This window comes from Hyperolius riggenbachi, chromosome 1, assembly GCF_040937935.1.
Source record: "Hyperolius riggenbachi isolate aHypRig1 chromosome 1, aHypRig1.pri, whole genome shotgun sequence".
In the NCBI taxonomy this organism is placed as follows: domain Eukaryota; kingdom Metazoa; phylum Chordata; class Amphibia; order Anura; family Hyperoliidae; genus Hyperolius; species Hyperolius riggenbachi.
In genome coordinates this window covers 604,890,463-604,902,930 of record NC_090646.1, presented here as the reverse complement: position 1 = coordinate 604,902,930, position 12,468 = coordinate 604,890,463, and the positions used below count along the sequence as shown (strand labels likewise).

At 46.2% G+C, this 12,468-nt stretch overlaps 1 protein-coding gene across 2 annotated transcripts in view; it reads right to left on the bottom strand.

Annotated features, from left to right (window-relative positions):
- The window catches only part of IPO11 (importin 11), a 604,534-nt gene that overhangs the window by 406,714 nt on the left and 185,352 nt on the right, over nt 1-12,468 (bottom strand). For both annotated transcript variants that reach the window (XM_068249679.1, XM_068249671.1), the window contains exon 15: nt 6,811-6,916. In XM_068249679.1, coding sequence (XP_068105780.1) covers nt 6,811-6,916 — 106 coding nt within the window. The remainder of the gene's footprint in view (nt 1-6,810; nt 6,917-12,468) is intronic.

The following is a 12,468-nucleotide window of genomic DNA, read 5'->3' as shown; positions in this document are numbered from 1 at the left end:
ATCTTATTCATATTTATCCATTTATACAGGGGCCTGAACAGGCGCTTGTGTCTGCTTCTGTCCACTTTTCAGCATCTGCAACATTACTTGGTTGCTGAAAAGCAGATAGAAGCCTGCTAAGTGTGCTCAGGCCCTAATAGAAAAATAGAATCCATTTTGAAAAATATGCTCAAAAATGCCATTTTTTTTTAATTTCTGAGTACGAATCATCCATTGGCAAGACTTCTGGCAGCATCAGGGTGTGTTTTCTACATATGTTTGCACAGAACATTTACGTGGATGGTAGTGCAATGGCGGGTGGTGTGCGTGCGTTCCCCTGCAGAATGGCTGGAGACTGAAGCACATCCGAGCTGCGGCAAGGGACAGGGAGACTTCTAGGGGCTGGGAGAACCCCAGGTAAGTATTGCTTTATTGGCACCATTCACCTCATGTATCCTTTAAAGCAAACCTGAAGCGATACATTATTTTTAGGTATGGTACTTACCTTGGTAGAGGGACGGCTCTAGATAACATAGAAGCTTCCCGTTCCTCCATGCCACCTGTCCCCAAATAGTTCCACAGACGAGTGCATCGCTATTGTGTATGCAAAAATCCAGACTTGCATGTTCCCGGTAGCAATCCACCTGTCCTCAGAACTACTCGTGTCTCCAAGTAGTTCCAAAAAAACTTTCTGATCAAGCAGGTCAAATAGCTTTACCGGTGGACAGCAGTGGAGCAACGAGCAGGGCGGAGAAGCAGGAAGGCTCTATACTATCCAGAGCCTTCTTAAAGGACAACTGTAGTGAAGGGGATATGGAGGCTTCCATATTTATTTCCTTTTAAACAATACCAGTTACCTGGCAGCCCTGCTGATCCTCTGCCTCTAATACTTTTAGCCACAAACCCTGAACAAGCATGCAGCAGATCAGGGGTTTCTGACATTACTGTCCAATCTGACAAGATTAGCCGCATGCTTGTTTATTTTCAGTTCAGGTTTGCTTTAACCACTTCACATCCAGACCTTGGTTTCCCCCTTATGGACCAGATCAGTTTTGATAGTTTAGCTACGTCCCAATTTAATCAGCAATAATGTATCCCTACTTATGACACCTAAATGAAATATATATATAATTTCATTGTATGGCATTTTTTCCCTAGAACAATTTTGTTTTCCATGCATTTTAATGGAGAAAAAGAGGAAAAAACAGAAATAATGGAAATTATTTCTCAGTTTTAATAATTCCAGTTTAAAAATAAAAATCACTACTTTAGATAAAAAACACAAATTATGTTTGGCTATTTCTACCGCTCATCACAAAACTTAAATCATGTTTCTATCACAATTTATGGTGAGGATATTTGATTCTGAAATAATTCTACAGTGAGTATTTTTCACTATGAACTAAGAAAAAAAAGTAATTTTAATGATAAAAATCAATCTTATTGGCTCAGGGAACATATATTCCCTTTCATCAATTAGTGCTGCAGAAGATAGTGCCGGAGGTGTACACAGGAGAAATGCCCAATCATGCACAGCTTTTCTTCAGATACAAGACATATTTCTACATCATCGTGGCTTAGATGTTGACACAGAGGACATAAATACACTCACCTAAAGGATTATTAGGAACACCTGTTCAATTTCTCATTAATGCAATTATCTACTCAACCAATCACATGGCAGTTGCTTTAATGCATTTAGGGGTGTGGTCTTGGTCAAAACATTCTCCTGAACTCCAAACTGAATGTCAGAATGGGAAAGAAAGGTGATATAAGCAATTTTGAGCATGGCATGGTTGTTGTTGCCAGACGGGCTGGTCTGGGTATTACACAAATTTTCACGCACAACCATTTCTAGAGTTTACAAATTAAGGTGTGAAAAGGGAAAAACATCCAGTATGCGGCAGTCCTGTGGGCGAAAATGCCTTCTTCATGCTAGAGGTCAGAGGAGAATGGGCCGACTGATTCAAGCTGATAGAAGAGCAACATTGACTAAAATAACCACTCGTTACAACCGAGGTATGCAGCAAAGCATTTGTGAAGCCACAACACGCACAACCTTGAGGCGGATGGGCTACAACAGCAGAAGACCCCACCGGGTACCACTCATCTCCACTACAAATAGGAAAAATAGGCTACAATTTGTACAAGCTCACCAAAATTGAACAGTTGAAGACTGGAAAAAGGTTGCCTGGTCTGATGAGTCTCGATTCAGTCAGAATTTAGCGTAAACAGAATGAGAACATGGATCCATCATGCTTTGTTACCACTGTGCAGGCAGGCTGGTGGTGGTGGTGTAATGGTATGGGGGATGTTTTCTTGGCACACTTTAGGCCCCTTAGTTCCAACTGGGCATCGTTTAAATGCCACAGGCTACCTGAGCATTGTTTCTGACCATGTCCATTCCTTCATGACCACCATGTACCCATCCTCTGATGGCTACTTCCAGCAGGATAATGCACCAGGTCACAAAGCTCGAATCATTTCAAATTGGTTTCTTGAACATGACAATGAGTTCACTGTACTAAAATGGCCCCCACAGTCACCAGATCTCAACCCAATAGAGCATCTTTGGGATGTGATGGAACAGGAGCTTTGTGCCTTGGATGTGCATCCCACAAATCTCCATCAACTGCAAGATGCTATCCTATCAATATGGGCCAACATTTCTAAAGAATGTTTTCAGCACCTTGTTTAATCAATGCCATGTAGAATTAAGGCAGTTCTGAAGGCGAAAAGGGGGTCAAACACCGTATTAGTATGGTGTTCCTAATAATCCTTTAGGTGAGTGTATACTGTAGTGGTGGATAAAGTGGTTAAGGTCCTTTTCCCAGCTACACATGATCCAATGTGCTTTTCAGAAGATGCGCATATGACAATCAGCTCTTTCTCATAAAAAGCCCATATTGTATATCACACTTAGGGCCTTGTCAGTTTTTTCTACATGAGTTGTCTGACAATTTTGCATTGCTGTCAATTGTTTTTGTGAATGTGAAAAAGGCATTCAAAAGTGAACTAGCCCACTGATTAACATTGGTTGTCGTTTTCCCGTGCAGAAAATGCACAGAAAAACTGATGAGTGGAGACAGGCCCTTAAACGATCCGATGCTGTGTTATCAGCCACCACAATTCTTAATTATAAATGCAAGCTTAAAGCAAACCGGAACTGAAAATAAATGTATTGGATAAACAATTGTATCCATCATCCTACTTCTAAAAAAAAATCCCTAGAAAATCCCTGAAATCCGATCAAAGAGGGATCTATAAGGGCCTGTTCTCACCGGGGTGATCCCTGCTAATCGTCAAATCGCCGGCAATTGCTAGCGCTTTTCAAAGAGCTAGTGCAATAACTACAGTGGTTTGCCAAAGTATTCGGCCCCCTTGAAGTTTTCCACATTTTGTCACATTACTGTCACAAACAAGAACCAATTGTATTGGAATTCCACGTGATAGACCAATACAAAGTGGTGTACATGTGAGAAGTGGAACGAGAATTATACATGATTCCGAACATTTTTTACAAAAAAATAACTGCAAAGTGGGTTGTGCGTAATTATTCAGCGCCCTATGGTCTGAGTGCAGTCAGTTGCCCATAGACATTGCTTGATGAGTGCTAATGACTAAACAGAGCGCACCTGTGTGTAATCTAATGTCAGTACCAATACAGCTGCTCTGTGATGACCTCAGAGGTTGTCTAAGAGAATATTGGGAGCAACAACACCATGCAGTCCAAAGAACACACCAGACAGGTCAGGGATAAAGTTATTGAGAAATTTAAAGCAGGCTTAGGCTACAAAAAGATTTCCAAAGCCTTGAACATCCAACGGAGCACTGTTCAAGCGATCATTCAGAAATGGAAGGAGTATGGCACAACTGTAAACCTACCAAGACAAGGCCGTGTACCTAAACTCACAGGCCGAACAAGGAGAGCGCTAATCAGAAACGCAGTCAAGAGGCCCATGGTGACTCTGGACGAGCTGCTGAGATCTACAGCTCAGGTGGGGGAATCTGTCCATTGGACAACTATTAGTCATGCACGCCACAAAGTTGGCCTTTATGGAAGAGTGGCAAGAAGAAAGCCATTGTTAACAGAAAAGCATAAGAAGTCCCGTTTGCAGTTTGCCACAAGCCATGTGGGGGACACAGCAAACATGTGGAAGAAGGTGCTCTGGTCAGATGAGACCAAAATTGAACTTTTTGGCTAAAATGCAAAATGCTATGTGTAGCAGAAAACTAACTCTGCACATCACTCTGAACACACCATCCCCACTGTCAAATATGGTGGTGGCAGCATCATGCTCTGGGGTGCTTCTCTTCAGCAGGGACAGGGAAGCTGGTCAGAGTTGATGGGAAGATGGATTGAGCCAAATACAGGGCAATCTTGGAAGAAAACCTCTTGTAGTCTGCAAAAGACTTGAGACTGGGGCGGAGGTTCAACTTCCAGCAGGACATCGACCCTACACATAAAGCCAGGGCAACAATGGAATGGTTTAAAACAAAACATATACATGTGTTAGAATGGCCCAGTCAAAGTCTAGATCTAAATCCAATCGAGAATCTGTGGCAAGATCTGAAAACTGCTGTTCACAAATGCTGTCCATCTAATCTGACTGAGCTGGAGCTGTTTTGCAAGGAAGAATAGGCAAGGATTTCAGTCTCTAGATGTGCAAAACTGGTAGAGACACAACCTAAAAGACTGGCAGCTGTAATTGCAGCAAAAGGTGGTTCTACAAAGTATTGACTCAGGGAAGCTGAATAATTACGCACACCCCACTTTACAGTTATTTGTTTTTTTAAATGTTTGGAATCATGTATGATTTTCGTTCCACTTCTCATGTGTACACCACCTTGTATTGGTCTTTCACGTGGAATTCCAATAAAATTGATTCATGTTTGTGGCAGTAATGTGAAAAAATGTGGAAAACGTCAAGGGGGCCGAATACTTTTGCAAACCACTGTATATGGCAGTGATAAGTAAAATTACCAGCGCAAACCGCTAGCGCTAATCACTAGCATTTTGCAATTCCAAGTGAGAACGGGCCCTTACTGCCACACAGTGCACATCAATTTTTAATAGATTTCATCTTAACATCTATTACCATTAAAATCAATTACCGTCACTCCCCCTCCTAATGCTGCTCCCCGGGGACCTATGTGGAGCATTAGTGCAGCAAAGCGCTGTCACTCACCTTTCCAGCCGGCATGATCCTTCCTCTGTGCTTCTATCATCTCCCGCTGCCCGTAGTGACTCAGTGAACCAACGGTGTAAGTGAGTGCGTACACACCACCGTGTCACTGCAGGCAGCAGATGATGGCAGCACAAAAAAAGGAGTGCCGGCTGGAAAGGTGAGTTAGAGCTCTTCACTGTGCTACTGCTCTACATACATAGGGCACCAGGGAGAGCTGCATTAGGAGGGGTATTTGTCACTGGCTCTAGCCCCCGCATACATAGTGCTATTCTACCTATCACGTCCCCGCCCCCCATCAACCAGACAAGAAACATTTTTCCTGATCATTGTCGGTCAGTGTTTGCTAGAAATCTATTTAAATTCAGGGCAACAGTTTTTGGCAGATTTGGTCGCATTGGTTGAATCTGCCAAATAATGGGGTTATATCTTTACCTGTAACGCAGGCAAACAGCACAAGTAAATTCCTGTTACTTGCGCAAATAAATCAGCGCAACTTCCTGACATGTCCACGCCCACTGCCCGCGCTAGTGGCAGCAAAGCATGTGTTACCTAGTTAACGTAGTAGCGGCCGCCCTAGTGAAGTATCACGATAACGATACCTCACTACCATGCAGCAATTGAGGGCATCTGCCGTTGCTAGGTAATGCACGCTACACTCCCAGTAGCAAGCGTAGCATGCATGGAAATGTCAGGAAGTTGCGCTGATTTATTAGGACGAGTAACAGCAGTTTACTCGCGCTGTTTACCTGCGTTAAAGGTAATGAATCAACCCCAATGTCTCCTAGTGAATGGGCAACTTCAGAGACCGTGAGAAAGACAGACAAAGATAAGGTCTGGCAGAAGGCGATTCTGCAGTTTATATGTGGGATAGCGTTTTCTGCATTTCACGTGTGGGGTAACATTTTCTGCATCCCATGTAAGTAGGGTAACGTTTTCTGCATTTCATGTGTGTGGGGCAAACTTTTCTGCATGTAATTTGTGTTGTGTAAAGTTTTCTACGTGTGTGTGGTGTAACGTTTTCTGCATTTCATGTACGTGGTTTAACTGTTTCTGCATTACATATGTGAGGTAACGTTTCATGTGTGGGAGTAATATTTTCTGCATTTCATTTATAAAGGGTTATGCTTTCTGCTTATTATGTATGAGGTAGCATTTTCTGCAGTTTAAGTGTGAGGTAACGTTTTTTGCATTACTTGTGTGGGGTTGCATTTCTGTGTGAGGTAACATTTTCTGCATTACATGTGTGGCGTTATGGTTTCTGCCTATCATGCGTGGGATAGTGCACTACATGTGTGGCAAATTGTTTCCTGCTTTTTTTTATGTGGGTTAATGTTTACATTTATGATCATTATTATTGTCATTGTGGCTGCATTTGATACTTCTGCAGCATCAAAAAACTCAGACACACTGCCTTTGAGTTACACCGTTACATTACAGTTGGCTCCACTAACATAGCCACATCATGGTCTCTGCCTATATGTTTGGTTCCCCAGATGTTTCCAGATCCTAGCAGCGCCCCTGGTCTGGGCTTAGCTAGGGAAGGCTTCTTGTGTAACATGAATCATAGATCACAGGAGAAATGTGGCCAGAGCCCAACATAATGAAAGTGATTTCACATTACAGATGGATAAAATGTTCTCACCTATCATGGGTAATTTGCAGCTCTCCCAGCAGCTGATTCTTAAACCACTCACTGAAGTCCACACTATCAAATAGCTCGTATGCCGTCAGTCCTACGGCATTGTAAACTGAAGGAAGATAAATGAAAGGAAAATGAGTCAAAGGCAGAAGCAGAAATAGACGACAAGTAAAGCAAGTCAAATACAGCAGTAAAAAAAAAAAAAAAGAGAGAAGTGCACAGTAAAAAAGTGCACAGTCTATACAATATAAAAAAAGAGAAACCTATAAATTCTGATTGCCTACATGGTAATAATGGAATTTGCATACTGTTAAAGAGGAGCTGTCAGATTAGTATTAGCCAGTGCTGGGCCGAAATTACGCATTAGCGTAATTACGCATCGTAATTCACTACAAATGCACCGTAAGCGTTACGTGTAAGGTTACGGTATTACGCGTAATTAATTACGCGTAGACCGTGGGTTACGTTTTACGCGTAACAAATACGCGTAAGACAGTAAACTCCCATTGAAATTACACAGTCTGCCGTAATCGCGTAATATTACGCTCCCGTATAATATAAAAAAGCCGCCGACTTTAAGGGTTAATAGCAAAGCCCCCTTAAGTGCTAAGAGCCTCAAATTTGGAGAATATATTAAGGAGATCAGAAGGAATAAGAGGAAAAAAATTTTTTTCAAAAAGACTTTATAGTTTTTGAGAAAATCGATGTTAAAGTTTCAAAGGAAAAATAGATACATTTAAAAACCCGCCGACTTTAACGGTTAATAGCAAAGCCTGCTTAAAATTTAGAAACACCAAATTTACAGGGTATATTAAGGGGATCAGTGGGAATAAGAGGAAAAAATTTTTTTTCAAAAAGACCTTATAGTTTTTGAGAAAATCGATTTTTAAGTTTCAAGGGCAAAAATGTCTTTTAACCACCCTGGCGTTCTATTAAGATCGCCAGGGCAGCTGCATGAGGGTTTTTTTTAAATAAAAAAAAAAAATATTTCATGCAGCCAACTGAAAGTTGGCTGCATGAAAGCCCACTAGATGGCGCTCCGGAGGCGTTCTTCTGATCGCCTCCGGCGCCCAGAATAAACAAGGCCGCAATGAGCGGCCTTCCTTGTTTTGCTTAGATCGTCGCCATAGCGACGAGCGGAGTGACGTCATGGACGTCAGCCGACGTCCTGACGTCTGCCGCCTCCGATCCAGCCCTTAGCGCTGGCCGGAACTATTTGTTCCGGCTGCGCAGGGCTCAGGCGGCTGGGGGGACCCTCTTTCGCCGCTGCTCGCGGCGGATCGCCGCAGAGCGGCGGCGATCGGGCAGCACACGCGGCTGGCAAAGTGCCGGCTGCGTGTGCTGCTCTTTATTTCATGTAAATCGGCCCAGCAGGGCCTGAGCGGCACCCTCTGGCGGTAATGGACGAGCTGAGCTCGTCCATACCGCTAAGGTGGTTAAATGCGGAAAATGTCAGGTTTTTTTGCACAGGTAACAATAGTGTTTTATTTTCATAGATTCCCCCAAGTGGGAAGAGTTTTACTTACTTCGTTCTGAGTGTGGGAAATATAAAAAAAAAAACGACGTGGGGTCCCCCCTCCCAGACCTCTTTAACCCCTTGTCCCCCATGCAGACTGGGATAGCCAGAATGCGGAGCACCGGCCGCGTGGGGCTCCGCACCCTGACTATACCAGCCCGCATGGTCCATGGATTGGGGGGTCTCGGAAGGGGAGGGGCAGCCAAGCTTTCCCCTCCCCCTCCGAGCCCTTGTCCAATCCAAGGACAAGGGGCTCTTCTCCACCTCCGATGGGCGGTGGAGGTGGAGGCCGCGATTTCCTGGGGGGGAGGTTCATGGTGGCATCTGGGAGTCCCCTTTAAAAAGGGGTCCCCCAGATGCCCACCCCCCCTCCCAGGAGAAATGAGTATAGAGGTACTTGTACCCCTTACCCATTTCCTTTAAGAGTTAAAAGTAAATAAACACACAGACACTTTGAAAAAGTATTTTAATTGAACAAAAAACATAACCACGAAAAAAGTCCTTTAATATTCTTAATTAACCATTAATACTTACCTGTCCCTTTAAAAGCCAGTTCCCACGCAATATCCTCGGAAATATACTAATCAGTTACAATGTAACAAAGCTATTACAATGTAACAACTTTGTTACTTTGTAACACCACCGCACCCGACGTCACTCGCCGCCACCGCCGCGTCTGCGCTGACCCGACAGAGCTCTGAGCTATATAGCTCAGAGCTCCCTAAGCATCTTTGTATTTAGGCTCCAAGGAGCCCCATTGGTCCTTAGCAGACCAATGGGGTTCCTTTAAATCAGAAGGAACCCCATTGGTCTGCTAAGGACCAATGGGGCTCCTTGGAGCCCAAATACAAAGATGCTAAGAGAGCTCTGAGCTATATAACTCAGAGCTCTGTCGGGTCAGTGCGGGACGCTAAGTCCCCGCCGCCTCCCGCTGTCAGCCCCGCCCACATCTGTCACCCACATGTCACCCACATGTGGGTGACATGTGGGTGACATGTGGAAGAGGCGGGGAGGACAGCGGGAGGCGGCGGGGACTTAGCGTCCCGCACTGACCCGACAGAGCTCTGAGCTATATAGCTCAGAGCTCTCTTAGCATCTTTGTATTTGGGCTCCAAGGAGCCCCATTGGTCCTTAGCAGACCAATGGGGTTCCTTCTGATTTAAAGGAACCCCATTGGTCTGCTAAGGACCAATGGGGCTCCTTGGAGCCCAAATACAAAGATGCTTAGGGAGCTCTGAGCTATATAGCTCAGAGCTCTGTCGGGTCAGCGCAGACGCGGCGGTGGCGGCGAGTGACGTCGGGTGCGGTGGTGTTACAAAGTAACAAAGTTGTTACATTGTAATAGCTTTGTTACATTGTAACTGATTAGTATATTTCCGAGGATATTGCGTGGGAACTGGCTTTTAAAGGGACAGGTAAGTATTAATGGTTAATTAAGAATATTAAAGGACTTTTTTCGTGGTTATGTTTTTTGTTCAATTAAAATACTTTTTCAAAGTGTCTGTGTGTTTATTTACTTTTAACTCTTAAAGGAAATGGGTAAGGGGTACAAGTACCTCTATACTCATTTCTCCTGGGAGGGGGGGTGGGCATCTGGGGGACCCCTTTTTAAAGGGGACTCCCAGATGCCACCATGAACCTCCCCCCCAGGAAATCGCGGCCTCCACCTCCACCGCCCATCGGAGGTGGAGAAGAGCCCCTTGTCCTTGGATTGGACAAGGGCTCGGAGGGGGAGGGGAAAGCTTGGCTGCCCCTCCCCTTCCGAGACCCCCCAATCCATGGACCATGCGGGCTGGTATAGTCAGGGTGCGGAGCCCCACGCGGCCGGTGCTCCGCATTCTGGCTATCCCAGTCTGCATGGGGGACAAGGGGTTAAAGAGGTCTGGGAGGGGGGACCCCACGTCGTTTTTTTTTTTATATTTCCCACACTCAGAACGAAGTAAGTAAAACTCTTCCCACTTGGGGGAATCTATGAAAATAAAACACTATTGTTACCTGTGCAAAAAAAACTGACATTTTCCGCATTTAAAAGACATTTTTGCCCTTGAAACTTAAAAATCGATTTTCTCAAAAACTATAAGGTCTTTTTGAAAAAAAAATTTTTCCTCTTATTCCCACTGATCCCCTTAATATACCCTGTAAATTTGGTGTTTCTAAATTTTAAGCAGGCTTTGCTATTAACCGTTAAAGTCGGCGGGTTTTTAAATGTATCTATTTTTCCTTTGAAACTTTAACATCGATTTTCTCAAAAACTATAAGGTCTTTTTGAAAAAAAATTTTTCCCTCTTATTCCTTCTGATCTCCTTAATATATTCTCCAAATTTGAGGCTCTTAGCACTTAAGGGGGCTTTGCTATTAACCCTTAAAGTCGGCGGCTACCTAACATTGATCCATGCGTCAACTTTTCCGCTTGGCAGCATGACCTTACGCATTAATTGCTAGTAGGAATTTACGCGTAAGCCTATAACGTAACAACTTGAATTACGGTATTCTTACGCGTAATTGCGTAAGGGCAATGCGTAATTACAGACATGTACCGAAATTGAATGTCTATGCCGTAAGCGTAATTTCGTAATGCGTAATAGCGTAAAATTACGCGTAATGATCCGTAAGCGTAGCTTTTTCCATTACGATCAGCACTGGTATTAGCTTAGTTGCTTCGTTATCGTTTAGTTATAGTTTAGTGTTAGTCTTAGTGTTAGGCTTTAGTATCTAGTCACCAGTGCAGCTAATTGTGCAGGCTCTAATGGCCCATACTCACGGGCTACAATTGTCGCCGCAACACGCGGCGTGCGCGTGTTGCGGCGACTGGTCGCTCGTGAGTATGGGCCGTCGCACGGGCGCGCACCCCGAACTGTCGCCCGTCGCTGATGTCGCAAGGCGATTGAAAGTTTCAATCGCCTGGCGACAGTCGCCGCCACAACTCCGCCGCAACTGTCGCTAGTCCGCGTGAGTACGCGGACTAGCGACAGCAACCTCCATTGAGGTATACGGAGCTTCTTCCGCGTGTGTACGCGGAGGGACGTGGCGAGGAGCTGTCGCCGGCCTGTCGCCCACACGCTCACGTGTGCTGGCGACAGGCCACTTTTGCAGCCCGTGAGTATGGGCCATTAGCGCTGGCTCCTACCCTGTGAGTCGCCGCCACCACGACCATTCCCGAGTCCGCCAAGATCTAGGCCCCATCAGCGGGCAACTCCAGTCGTCCACTGCCGCATCTCTCGCAGCGGCTCCAGCCTGTCTGCGACCTCTGTACCACCGCCGCAGCCAAGTTCCGCCACCGCTCCATCAGGGATTATCTCCGGACGGCTCCGGGCAGGTCTCACCTGCTGCTGCCGCCTACGCTGCCACCGCAAAGGGCCAGACCGGCTGCCCTGGACAAGATCGCCGCTGCAGCCAGTAGACGGGGATCTCCTGGGACCATCGCCAGCGGGCCACTGCTCTCTGCTACGTCGGCCGCAGCCCACATGCTCCCTCTGCCGCCGCTGGGCTCTCCACGGCCATTGCGTCAGCCCGCAGCCCTCCTGACCTCCCGGTCTCCAACTGCCCTCCATTGCCGCAGCCCACGAGGTCCCCAAGTGCTCCCTCCGCCGACGCTGGGCTCTCCACAGGACATCGCCCCACCATCGTACAAGCCCACAGCGCTCCTGACCTCCCGGTCTCCAACTGCTCTCCACTGCCGCAGCCCACGTGGTCCCCACGTGCTCCCTCCGACACCGCTGTGCCTCCACGGACTTCCGCACATCGCCTCGGCCTGCTGCTCCCCACTGCCAGGACTCAACACACTGCCGCAGAGGAAGCAACACAGGCCGCAGGCAGGCCTACTCACGCTGCTGCAACCTCCAGTCTCTCCTCTCCCCCAGCACACAGAGCCCCCGCTACGGCACTCCAGGTGAGCACTACTGCTGATCCCTTTTGCACCCTCTGCCTCCCTGCTCCAAACTTGAGGGGGGGGGGGGGGCCTGCTCCAATCTCAAGAGGTGCCCACAGCTGTTGCTGAGTTGCTGTGAGCCTCATGGCACTGCCCTTAAGTTGATCTTCCCCAGGGCATTGCCCATAAGATGGTCTTCCCCACTGCTCATGGTGTTGCATGCTCACGTGAGGGACGGTGTTGCACTGCTCTTGTGGTAGACTGAGTGGCATTACCC